The 13,958-nt window shown below is 39.2% G+C and overlaps 1 protein-coding gene across 1 annotated transcript; it reads right to left on the bottom strand.

The window, feature by feature from the left end:
- Positions 1 to 907: 907 nt before the first annotated feature.
- Positions 908 to 12,181, bottom strand: zgc:56235 (Voltage-dependent anion-selective channel protein 2-like). The gene is given in 10 exon segments (XM_051411821.1): positions 908 to 2,237; positions 4,044 to 4,101; positions 4,289 to 4,439; positions 4,679 to 4,761; positions 4,763 to 4,901; positions 5,312 to 5,364; positions 5,501 to 5,653; positions 9,580 to 9,629; positions 10,883 to 10,955; positions 12,079 to 12,181. Coding segments are annotated over 9 exon segments (846 nt in total). The 5' UTR covers positions 10,950 to 10,955; positions 12,079 to 12,181; the 3' UTR covers positions 908 to 2,145.
- Positions 12,182 to 13,958: the final 1,777 nt, after the last annotated feature.

The following is a 13,958-nucleotide window of genomic DNA, read 5'->3' as shown; positions in this document are numbered from 1 at the left end:
AGTCACAAATAATCTCACACACAATGGCAACTTTTTTAAAAGGAAACTTTCCATTCAGAATATTATTGGCATCCATTTCGGCGTCTCGCGCTCGCCATCCACTCAAAACGTAACGTCTGCTACTCTTAAACAAGTCTTAAACTGTTGTTTTGTTTCCGGTCTAGCTAGATCCGGGGTGGTGTTGTAGTTTTTCTAACGTTACTAGTTGTTGCAACAGCATGTGAAAAAAAACCTACAAAGTGTGCTAGGCCAAAAAGAACGTTAATCTCACGATAAAAAAATTGACGCCGTTAAAATGGGTTTATGTTAACGCCGCTAATAACGCGTTTAACTAACAGCACTAGTTTTAAAAGGTTTTATACATCCAAAGAAATAATCTAAAAAATCCTGCTTTGACTCTTTATTGAATACTTACGGTACTTAAAAGAAATAAATACTCCTGCAAAAGTAGAAGTACTGATTCTTCACTCAAGTAAAAGTGAAAAGTACTCTTTGTTTCTGTGAAGGACATTTCTACCGACTCGTCTGTTTCATCCATCGAGAATGCAATTACATAAAAATGTATAATCCCCCTCAAATGCATTTAAAACTATAGTAACAAGGTTGTTTTGAGACTTTCAGGAGTAGAAAGTACAGCTAGGAGGAGCTAAAAGTAAAGAAAATTGTCAGAAAAATAAAAAGTACTGATACCTGTAAAAACTACTAAAGTATTTGTGCTGCATTTAACCGCTAAAGAGTCTTAAAGTGTTTATAACAAAACTCTGTTCTAACATCTCCTTAAATATTCAAAGCAATTAAGATTCATTCATCAGGTGTTTGCTTGAAAGATCATATAAACGATATTTAAATGTGTTCACGACTTGTTTCTTACACCGTACTTGGATGAGAAATAATGCCAACATTCACATTGTTTTTATTTATTTTTTTATTATTAGAATTCCCTTAATTGACATTGGAAAAAAAAATGAGGTACTGTGTCTAAGTGACAAAGAAAAATGAGCCTTTTATAATCATGACAACACAATTAGATGGAAGAAGAAAAAAAAAAACACATTTTGATGCATGATTACCAAAAAAAAAAAAACTAGTCAGCTAGTCGTGAGGGACACAACAACCTCTTAAATAATCCTATTAAGCGTGTCGACTGGAATCACTCGGAGGACAATCAACTGTATATTTCTGTACAGATCTGAGGAGTGTAGGTTGTTTGTAACGAGAGAGAGAGCACTAACAGCAAAGACCACAGTCCCCGAGCAACATGAGGAAACAGCTGGCCGTCAAAGTTAAAGACGCCCGGCGCCGCTGAGCAGCTGAGATACCTACGAGACGGTGCAGACGCAAAGACGTCCCTCACTTTCTTTGTGACCGCCGTGCTGAGGCAGATAGATGAAAACAATATTGTAGAAATGCAAAAACTAAACTACGTAATCTAACCAGAAGATTCCACTACATTGATTTCACCTACCGAAGAAATGAGAAGTCACAAAGGAGCAATCTGCACCGAACGTTGTTCCTGTAAAGCTAACAGTGTTTAATATCCTTCAGTCAGACAATGCAGGAGTCTTTACGTAACCTTCAAACCACCGGTTCGTCATCCAGTCATATGTTCGCGAAATGTGTTGTATCAAAACATGTATATGGATTTAATAGTCCACAGATTGCAACAACACAGCCGAAACAAAACAGACACTCAGCACCATTTTTTTTTTTTTTTTAACCAAGCAAATAAGCCTTCAGCTCCACATCCACGTTTTCATTCTGACATGCTTTTAGGAACAGCTGATTACAGAAGCTTTTAATGAGCTACACGTTTACACCGACGACTACTTCATCCGAGAGCTACAGAGGGGGGGGGGCAATAAATAGTGTCACTTCAGTAACCATAAAAACGGTAATAATCCAGAAACTACGCGCTGCCAGTTTCAGGATCAACACGCAACCTCACGACTCCTCTCAGGGGTGTTAAAGCATGATGCAGAGACTCGACTATTACTGTCAGAAATGCTCATGAACAAGAGTGAACCGGGGGGGGGGAGGGGGGTGAGTCCAGAGAGAAGAAGCTACGTGATGGTGGTGACCTGTGTGTGAGGAGGGGGGAGGGCGGAGGAGCTTTTTTTGTTGTTGGTGGGTCTGAGTTCTCCCGCTTTATGCCTCCAGCTCGAAGCCCATGCCGACTTTGTGTCCTCCGGCGTTGAAGTTCTTGCCGTCGATCAGGGCTGAGAGAGTCACCTTAACACCTGCAGACACACAAAACAGGGTTTCTGCAGAGCTCACCAGGATGGATGTTAGACTGTTCTACCCATTAATGATTATATTCAGTACGTTAAAGCAACTTGTTGACTCTGGCGGCCCCTGTGGACAAAGGTGGTATCAAACTGAGACTGTTTATAACCAGTTAAAAACTCCTTGTACAGAACCTTTTTCTGTTAGAGGTGAAAAGTGTCGATGTGGATACACAGGACACAATCTAAATGTTTAATGCCGTATAGTTATCATGACTTAAAGCAGTGGTTCCCAACCCCACAGGGGGGGTCGTGAAGCCTTCTTGATTTTAAGAGGTGGAGGGAAACTTACACAAAATACACATAGGCTTTATTATCAGCATTTCAAACACTGAATGTGTCAGAAGAAGCCTATTATGTATGTATGACTGTTAAAAACTAAACAAAAATACATAATACAGACAAAGAAGATCGATATTAACAGGAAATAATCTGCTCAAAATTCATCCAAAACTCTTGTTTTACACAAACTTCCTGAAGTTACTGTGTCCACTGTTTGTGTCCACTGTACAGTTCCAGTTGTTCTCTACCGTTACTGTTATAAAATACGTCCCTTTGTTGGGGGGTAATCTGTTTACTCAAGAATAGAAAAGGAGAATCAGTGCATTAAAAGGTCCAGTGTGAAGGATTTAGTGCTAAACTGAGAAACCAGTTCCTGTATTCTAAACATTACATACTGGACCTTTAACTGGTAAACCAAGTGGATTATCTTTTTAAAAAAAAACAGAAAAACAAGTTTAACATTAATTTAAAATGTTAAATATCCGATTTAAACTGGATCAGAGCACATATTTCTGAATGCAGTGGCATCATTTGATATAACTAACTCTATATTAAGCCATTTGTGTATCATTGTGTAGCAGTCAGTCACTCATTGTATCCTATAGGAATACATTATAAAATGTCTTTTACTGTAACTGTCATCAACCCTAACCTGTTTGTTCTAGAGGAGTTTTCCTGGAAAATAAAAAAGCAACCCGTGGTGACTAACGAGTAAAAGGAGGATGTAAAAAGTGTGCTGTAGTCTCATACTAACGATGAATGGATTTGTGTTTAGCTTAGTGAGTACTTAAAGTGCTGTAACAGTCATTGTGGATATTAATGGGTTGTGTTTCCGTATTTCCCAGCAGTATCTATAACAATAATTCATGATATAATGAATTAAAGTGACCAGGAAATCCACTCGTAGATAGTTTCGCTAAAACTGACTTTACTATTTTACGTGATCGAGCTTCCTGCTACTCTAGCTGCAGACCCAAACTCCACCAGCGTCTGGTTTCTGCCTCCTATAACATCTCCTGACACTCAAATCACACACAAAACATTATACATTCATAATGCGCCATCTATGGAACACGGAAATATTTAAGAGAAGTTTAAGATGTTTTAATACCGTTTTTTTTTACCACATTGTCTTATTCATTTGTGTGGTAGATTAAAGGCTGAGTAATGCTGGATGTTTACAGTGTGTTCAGTCATGCAGACGATGTTTGATGGCAGATATAATACTTTGTTTCCTGATTAAAATCTGTGACATCAATCTATTCAGTATTTCGTTTCAACCAATCCCTGGAGACGACGTGAAGAGATTCATTTACTCGATGCTATTCAAAGCAACGAGGTTAACTTTTAGTAGTTCTTTAGTAAAAGTTGTTCTCAGAAGTTTGTGAAAAGGTTTTAATGGGGCCAAAGATTCTTAGTAAAGACTTTTGTTTGAAGATGAAGTGGATGAGAACGACGGCGTTTTGGATCGGAGCCTACCTGGCCGAAGACTCTGGGTGTAGCCTACTCCGATCAGACTGGCATTGTTCACTTTGGCCTGCAGGGGTCAAACAGGATAAGATATCAAACAAAAACAGGTTAAATTCAAGACTTTTAAAGACATATTAAGACATATTTTAAGGCCATCCTGGCACAAATAGTTTGTAGTTGTGGCAGTATAATCAATACGATTTGAGGCCGTGCAGATAAATGATAATAAATATTAAATCAACCGGAGCACTTACAGACAGAGAGGCGTCTTTGTCCAGCTTGTATTTGGCAGCGATGCCGAAGCGAGTGTTGTTACTGCCGGCGGTCCAGGCCAGAGTGACCGCTGTCTCCAGCTCGTCGTTCACCTTCTGGTAGATGGAGCCGCCGAACTCGGTCCCGTCGTTACTGAGAGGGAGAGCGAAGAAGATGCTGGTTCAGAGAAGCTCGTGCACACAGATAGTTTCAGTATGTCGGGACCAAACCCTGCAGAACCAATACTTTAATTTGTTTGCAGATGGTAATTTGATGGTTTAAAGGTTTAAGATATGTTAATGAAATGGGGGGAAAGGGAACTGATGATTAATCTCCATTAACTCCAATACAAAAAACGTTTTTTTCCCTCCAGGACGCACTGGCGTACTCACACGTTGGTGTGCAGCTGGAAGTCCCCGGCCCTGTATCCGAGGGCGAAGTTGTTCTGGGCCAGTTTGGACTTGGCCGTGTCGAAAGGCCATCTGGTAGCCGGCCAGCCAGCCCTCGTAGCCCAGCACGGCGGCAGCGTGGATGATGGGACCCTCGAAGTCAACGTCACAGCCCAGGTTCACGTAGTCGCGCTTGTAGCCCGTCTTCAGCTTGCCGCTCTTCTTACTGAAAAATGGGTTTACAGGGTTAAAGTGATGTTCAGGTGTTTTTCTTATTGTCAGCAAATCCCATAAAAAGACCAAAACCAAGTACTGTGTGTGTATCAAAGCCTGATATCTTATATAAGCTCCACTGTTGTCCAAAAACTTAACTTTAAGGGCTTTAATTGTTGCTAAATTGATTTATTAACTGTTAATAAACCCTTTAAGAAGCCTGCAGACACCCGGCCAGTGAAGTATTTAAAGAATAAATGCGATTTAAAAAGAAGTGAGTCATTTAACTCCTCGGGTCACTCAGAGAAGTGAGGAAAAAAGCAGCTATTATTATACCAGAGCAGAGCCTGACCCACTGTTTAAACTTACATAATTTATCCCCCCATAAAGGTATCACTGATTCATACAAACAAACAGTCTCACCCCGTGTTTGGTACAAAAGACGTATCCAAGGCAACCTTCAGTCCCTCAGTCAGCTGTAGGTAAAGCAAAACTTTAAGTCAACAGTCTATTTAAACACACACCAGTAAGTAAGACTTGAACAATGTTACTTTATCAGTTGCAAAACCCAGTTTGAACACTGGATGTTACCACACACACAAACACACGTACCTGGTCCTCCACGGTGACTTCAGTAGCCAGCGTGTTGTCTGTGTTCCACTTCTGGTTGAAGGTCAGGCCCAGCTCCTTCATCTTGTATTTGGTCTCCAGGTTCCCTGTGGCCTTCCCCGTGTCTGTGTTACTGGAGCCAGATGTGTTGAACTCCTGACAGCCACAGCAGGACAAACCATTAGCGTAACAAAGTCAGTCACACACAGCAAATAAGAGAGAGAGTGTGTGTGTGTAGATTATCACAGAATATTCAAAGAAAATTAGCAAATAAAATTAGACAGAAACGTTAAAGATTAGAAGGACAAACTGTGCAGACTACGACTGAGAACCAACTTATTAAATATAAATGAAAATCAGAGCCATACAACACTGTGGACACCAGACAATCCCGGACATTAATCCATGCAAGACACCAGTTGACACACACGTGAGGGACAGAAAATGGACAGAAGAACACACTGTGGTGGGTTTAAATACTGCTGTTGGGATTTTAAGGTCTTATAGTATAGTTACAAAGCAAAAAATAGAAATGGAGAACTTTTCATACGGCGGCTTTTAGTCATTTTTTTGGTATTAATTCACATAAAGTCAGAACACGCTCACTTTCTTTTTGTTTTCTACAGAGACTCTGAACAGCTGACGTAACACAGGATGGTTGTAAGTATTTGAATGAAGTTACAAAGATCTGTGAGGTAAAAATGAGCGTTTTTGTCTCTGGAGTCTGGTGGACAGTGATAGTGATATTACGGCTGTTTGTGGTTAAACTAAAGGTCTATCTCTGTAGGGATCCTTTCCATAATGCTGTCAGACACTGACAATAACAACCTGAGTCTGTCAGTTAGCTAACGTTGCGCAACAGCCATTGCAGCCATTTTCTTATCTCACTCGATGAATTAAGGGTTTGTTTAGGAATTAAAATGTTTACAGCTTCACAACAGTTCTTCAAAAACCTGCGAGTGACTTTAGAATGACAACGTCCATGTTTCATTACACCGTCTATGCTCACTACTGAGTAAACTATTGACCGTCTGTTATATAAAGAGTAGTGAATGAGTAAACAAGAGGGTTTAGGAGACAGTCGGCAATTTGGGGACAGCAGGACGACAATGACAGGGCGACAATTCCTAAAATATTCTCTGTATCTGGATATAAACCCTCAAATTAAAGCTGAAAGGAAATCTGCTGCACTACAGAGAATGACTGAGTGTCTAAATACTAGAGGACAAAATGTTTTATTATAAAATCACATTGCTTTGTTGCTGTTCTTTATAATAAAACCCGCTCTACCCTGTGATGTGTAGAAATAAACTGAATCCTCAAAATCAAAAAGTGAAAGGCTCATGTGGAACCAGAGGAACTGAAACGAGACCTTTGTTGCGTGTCGTTCTCTCTCCTCTCGTTTCCTGTCGTCTCTCTATCGCGTCTCTCTGATAAAAGGTTAGAAAAACGCCCTAAAATATGTAGTTTAAAAAGAAAATCACAACTCGGACCCTCCTGCAATTAATGATTCATTCATACAGAAATTAATAATTGAATTGGAGAGCTCTCCGGCTCTGACAGCAACGTGTTAGTTACTCAAATACCTGAAACGCAGTAGATCTAAATCCAACTTAAGGAGACACTAACAACAGAAATATCAGCACCACTAAATGACAGAGAAACTAAGAAGACTACCGTAAAACTTCCAATAAAAGCAGGGTCCCTAATAGATGCAGGTCTCTTTTAAAAGCCGGGTGGCTAAGTTTAAAAAAAAACGCAGGTCTCAATAGAGGCCTGGTCTGGATTTTATAAATTATCTTGATGTATAAAACCTCTTTAAACCCACCGACGAGTTTTAAGTCGTTTCAATCTCCTACACAAATATAAATGTTTAAACTTCTGTTAATATGCACATGCTGCACATCATTAGATCAGTTATAGATTCTCCACAATTCAATCTTTCACTATATTTTACGAAAACTATCAACAACAAAGTATAACGTTAATTCAACAAGAGAGAAGGAAATAAACCTCTGAAGCATCATAATCATCATGTTAGTTGTCAGAATTGCTGAATAAATCTCAAGTGCAGCAGCAGTTAGTTTAGTTTAGTGCTAAAGGAATTAAAGGCCTGTCCCAAATAGAGGCCTGTCCCCAATAAAGGCAGGGGGGTTCAGTGATTTAAGCAAATAAACTCCCGGGCTATTATTAGAGGTTTTACAGTATTATAAGAAATGTGGAAATATATGAAGGTCATCCGCTTTAAAAAGCTTAAACAACGTCACTAAAGTATAGAAAGTCTATTTTATAGCACTCGACCAACCACAGACTTTATTTCTATCTGTTTAACTGATGATAACTTAATGTCTGTTAACGGGACTAACGTTGGGGAAATGTTAACCAAGTGAATCTAGCAAGAGAGCACACTGATAATCCATTAGAAATCTTATAAATAATAAACTAAATGATCTGAATCCCGTTAATGATTAAATATTCCTCCCTTTGCCTAACAACCCTGTTCGGTTTCTCCCCCACATGATGAAATATTAAAACCTGCCTGTCCACTATATCTATTAGAAACAGTATCATTAACTTAACGTACTTATTCCACATATTTGTCAGTTGTCTCTAACCACAGAGACAAGCAGACGCACACACAGGAGGAAGAGGAGCTCTCTCTCTCTCTCTCTCTCTCCTCGCAGACCAGCACAAGATCCTCCTTTTAATTTAATTGCTGCAGAAGAGGCGACACCCCGTCTTATTGGCGAACACATAATTCATGAGGCGAGCACTACGTGTGATACATGCAGAGAAAAGAGTCAATAAGAGTCTGCAGCGATGCCAACATGCTTACAATGACAGTGCCAGCCTGTAGATGTTCAGCAGGTATCATGTTTACCACGTTCACTGTGTTGTTTTAGCGTGCTAACATTAACTAATCAATACTAAATGTGTACAGCTGAGGAGGAAAAGTTTTTACACTTACATCCTCTGAGGATCATGAACGTGTTTCAGCCTATCTTAGCCTAAATCAACCTCATGGTGGCGCCACAGGAAGGCAAAGGATCACCAAAGTTCAGACTGTATCTGTAAAATGATTGTAGATATATTTCACCCTGTATTAACCTCATTATGCTTCTAGAAGAAAAGTCTCTGATCCGATATCACGTCATTTATTAGCCCCAAACCGACGGCGTACTGTTCGCATTTTTGTTTCCGACAGGATGGTGAAGTCACGACCTGCTCCACTCTGACCTGACCTTCCTATCCCTACCCAATCTCAAATCATGCAGGCCTGCCTGTATCTGTCTAAAAAGCTTATTTTATTGGGAGGCTGTAAAAAGGGAAATGTGTTCCAGTGTACACTGTGTATAAACAGCAGTTTAAATATGATTAAATCTGCCTAATTTATTATGAAAAAGTAAGTTATAGTTAAGACGTCACTTTGAGCTTTAGGAAATACCGTCTATTTTTCACTATTATCTGACGCTTTATAAACCAAATGATTAACTGATTCATTATTATAATTACTTGCAGATATACTGATAATTTAAATTCAGATTAAGTGACGTGAGAAAACATGGAAAGCAAATAACAGTTAAAAGACATTAATATTCATGCTGTGTGAATGATTATCACAAAGACAAATAAAAGAAACAAAAACAAACAACAACAATGTGCGAATGAGCGTGAACGTGGTGGTGGTGGTCGTTATGTGAACACACAGCTGTCAGCTCTGACTCCGATCTTACCATCTACATTAGAGCGCGAGCAGTCCGGTACAGACGGCAGCAGCGATGGAGACAGAGCAGCGGTTAGGGAAAAGGCAGGTAGAGAGAGACAGACAGACAGGCCTCTAAAACAAAAACATGTCGTGTTTCTCTAGAACAGAGCGCAGGTTCAGCCCAAAGCAGGTCGGCGTCGGCGCTGCTCGTCAACCTAGAAAACCTTCAAGCTCCGGGTTACAGGGTTCAGGTCAGTCAGGACGTATGGGGGAGCGTTAGGAGGGGGAGGCGAGAGGGAGATGGACCGACGGCAGACAGCATCAGGATAATGACAACAGGTTATTAAAGGAAAGAATGAATAATTAATGTACTTACCACTCCACTTTGTGATTTGGTCTTTAGGTCCAGCTTCACGACACCAAAGCCTGGTGGGTTTCAAAAGCAAAGACATTAAATACAACAAGATTTAAAAAGGAATATTTGGATTAAAAACATATTCTCAAGACCTTGAAGACTCGCACTGCATCGTGCTTCAGAAACTGGCTGCATGAACTTGTTTCAGAGCGTTAGAGCCATTGAGTTATTAAAATTTTAACATAAATGGGAAGATTCTCCGAGTCCTTTTATAGGAATTTATGAAATGAAAATCAATCGTGGTATCGGGGTCAAAAACATCAGTTTTCCTTTAAAAAAGATAATGAAATATGCAGTGTTTTGCATAATTTACCTCAGAAATAAAAACGATTCTATAATTTGATGAAGAAAATCAGAGAAAATATACGTCTTAGATTTTTGTCTTTCAGTCATAATTTGTCTTTTATCTCATTTCTGTTTAAAAAATCATATCATCCCTCCATCTGTATGAATATATTCATTCTGTTTTTCTTTGTTTTGTAGCTGCATGTTTCTGATGGATGGTATTTAATATGGTATAAACGTGGTGGAGGATTCTGTGCTGTTAAGAGCTGCTGTCTCCTGGGATCCTTCTACCTGTGTGTGCATGATCGTGAGTTTAAATCAGAACATATCACTAAAGACAATATTCTGAATATCGCTCCATTCAATATGAAGTTGGAGCCAAAAGATTGTTAGCTTAGCATAAAGTCTGGGCATTTTGGGCAAAAATCTGAAGACAAAATCTCGTGTCAACATGTCGTCACACGTGTGCTTAAACACAGAAGACCAATCACAGAGAGATCAGAGTTGCTAATTAATATTTCTGTTGGATTAATCGACTTATCGTTGCTCTATTAGCTGTCTCTCGGTGTACCAGGTCATCGTGGCCGAGGTTTAAATCAATGAGCAGAACTGATTTATGCCGATATTTGAATGATACTGGATATAACTTCTGCATCGATGTGATAAAGTAACTAGTAAAAACACATTCATGTCTGGATATTTGAGCCATTACTCATCAAAAAATTGTGAGTAAAATGTACGATACCCTAATATATAGAGAGATATTGTAATACAGAGAGATGGAGACTTTAATCCATTTTGCCGACTCCTACCAGAAACAGTTTTGGGTGCCTTTTCAAACATTACAAACCTCCTTTAAAGCTACATATCGCAGATTGCCCCACCGCCACCGACATTAAAACGTTTCCATCAATCTACCGTGCTTCAGGAATTCCTCACGGTTAATAATTTACTCTCTTTGGGCTAAAACTGTACTCACCATAGCCCTTGCTGAATATATCCTTGGCGGCCTTGCCCAGGTCTGAGTATGAAGGAGGGACAGCCATTGTGTGCTGGAGAAGATAAAGTCAGTCATGTCATCAGTGCCTTCTGGATTCTCTCGGTTTAAGTCAATGAACTAATTATAAAGCAAGACGAAGGACACAGTTTCAGTTGATCTAGAAATAAAGTAAAGGCTCTAATCATCAGGGGAGAGAGTACGGCTGCACAATTCATCTAAATATTATCCCAATAAGGTCTAAAAATCTTATCCAATCCAATAAATGTCACATCATCCTGATTCTTAATAGTTTTTTTTCAGTAAAAATTGAAATCGTGATCCCCAAACTAATCATTTTCTACCACACCGTGCAGCCCTTGGAGATTTTAGTCTTCTTGCCACTGAGGCAGACAGAAGCTAACAAAAATCAGAGTCAATGGGGTCTCGTCATACACCCAAACAATGCCGTAACTGTCATATAATGAAGCAGCCACGGCCTCCCAGTGAGCTCCAGCAGAAAGGGAACAGGCTGTTCCCTTTAGAGGCAGCTGGGAAGCTAACAGCACATGAGCTCTGCATCCGGCTGAACCTAGAAGCTACAGGATGGGGGGGAAGAGAGAGAGAGAGCAGCAACCATTAAAAAAAGAATGAATTTAAACCTCCATATGTGAGCAGAAATACAGCAGCTGGCAGAACAAAAGGCTCTGGATACAAAAGGGCCTTCATCCTGATGATGATGATGATGATGATGATGATGATGATGGGACAGACTCAGAGAGACAGTGGAGATGTGTTCAGTGCATGGACAACCCAACAGGTAATGGTTGCTGCTGCAGCTCTGATCAGGGACAAAGGACAGCAGATGGGCCAGAGGAAGAGGAGGGTGTGTGTGTGTGTGTGTGTGTGTGTGTGTGTGTGTGTGTCTCAGCTGGTGGAAGTTTGCTAAAGGTTAGCATTTAGCTCCCAGCTTTGCATCATGCCAAAGGATTAAACCTGTGCATTACCAGGCTGAACATCATTACATAACAGCCCCGGCTAAGTCGCTCCACATGCTACATGTGGCTAACCTTGGAGAGAAACGCACCGATATTTAAAAAGCTGCAGTTAATTTAAGGTAATTTATCGTTTTATAAAGCTCATATTTGAGATTATTTCGCTTCTTTCTTTGCCCCCACCCCCGTTGTTGTTCTCCTTACCGGTGGTGAAAGGTGTTTGAAGGGAGCCTGCAGAGTCCCTGGCGTGATGCTGCTCAGTGGGTTGACAGCTAGCTTAGCTTAGCAGCGTCTATACAGGGCACAATGAAGGAGACACACGGAGCATGCGCGGTGTCAGCGCCAAAAAAGCGGCCAAAGAGTGAATACGAAAGCGAGATGTTAATCCGTCGACGTCATCCAAGGTTGTTTTTTTTTTTTTTTTTTTTTTACACGCGTTAAAGGTTTATTGGAAGAAATTGATCAACACAACACTTATTTATTTGATTTATTGAATACATCCTGTTAACCTTTTGTGTTTTTAGTTATTTATATTTTTATGTGCTCCTGCCCTTTTCTCCAATTGTCTTTTTTCTTCTTTTTCTGTAAATTATATCTTGTATTATCTTATTACGTTATTATTTTGTTGTGTTTTGTCTTGTGTGATACATGGATTGTTTCACCTGTATTAATAATAAATAAATAAATAAATAAACACAAATCAGGGATACAGAAATGTTTCTAACCTGAGAGCCGGGACCCCTCAAAGAGTCCCCAAATAAATCTGAGCCATGACCAGACATTTAAAGGGATTATATAATAAATTACACATTATTTTCTATCTCTGTTTTTTCTGGCTGTTCTAATTTTTGTGTTTTTATTGTGATGATTTCTCCTCTTCCTGCGGGTCATCTAAAAATCCTTCAAACAGTCCAAGAGGGGAGTCGCTCTTTGGTTTAACGGTTCATAGCAATGGGCCATAATCTGTGATTAGGAGTCACAAGAAGACGTTTAATGAGCCACTGGAAACTCGCTTCTGTTCAAATGTAACAGCCGTTTAATATAACACAGGCCCACAGCTCTGACTGACTCAGGTTGAGGCTGCCACTTTGGTGTTTCACTGCAGATTGTGCTCTTGATTTCAGATTCTCAATGAATGCACCCATAAAGGACTCATGTGTAATCTGGTGAAATTGGGTTTTTAATATGAGAATAGAACAATAAAACTGGAGATTTATAGTCAGTGGATTATGTTTGATGTGTGATAGATTTATATGAGTTAGATTCAGGCCTCCTTCTTTCAGTAGTTGAGAACTGAAAGTCAGTGAAACATTTTATTTCTGGGTTTCACCATTAAAAGTCAGCAAATATTAACCCAAGTAATGAAGTACTTTACAGTTCAGAGGCATGTATACTTACATATTGAACTTTTTTACTGCACTCTATCTATTAGATATGGTCAGATTAGATAAAACTTTATTGATCCCTGCGGGGCAAAATTCACAACCTATACGCAGCAGAATATAAAGTGATAAACAAATTAGCTCCACCTTCACCAGCTACAACATTAATATGACAAACACATTGTTCATCAATAATTATAATCGAATAAGCGGATATACATCGTTCTCATTCTGTATAATGAGTGCTTTTATTTTGGTAGGCTAAGTCTGTTTGACTGCAACAATCCCAAAAAAAGATCATTAATGCCTAATTTAATATGTTAAAGCAGGAACTTTCACTTTGTGTTGACTCATAGCTGTAATTATGGAGGCTTTACGTCAGCAAATAATCTTAATAATCTGTTAATAATATACATGCATCAATAACTGCCTAATTTTACAACATGATCCATGATGATAAAAATAGTTTATTGGCAAGATTTTAGACACAAATTGTGTTTTCACCCCTGTATTTATTTACTGTACAGGTAACTTAAAGGATAACAAGTGTAATAACACTTTTATTAAATGGCCAAATAAACTAATTTCAAAATAATTCTGAATTTCTTTAATAAATATATATATATACATCTTTTTAAATGACTTTTAAATTATTTTTCTTATCTCTTAAGTAAAAACCAGCACTGTACAGTTATATCCAAT

This window comes from Dicentrarchus labrax, unplaced genomic scaffold, assembly GCF_905237075.1.
Source record: "Dicentrarchus labrax unplaced genomic scaffold, dlabrax2021, whole genome shotgun sequence".
In the NCBI taxonomy this organism is placed as follows: domain Eukaryota; kingdom Metazoa; phylum Chordata; class Actinopteri; family Moronidae; genus Dicentrarchus; species Dicentrarchus labrax.
The sequence above is the reverse complement of the archived record's forward strand: the minus strand, read 5'-3'. Positions and strand labels throughout refer to the sequence as shown.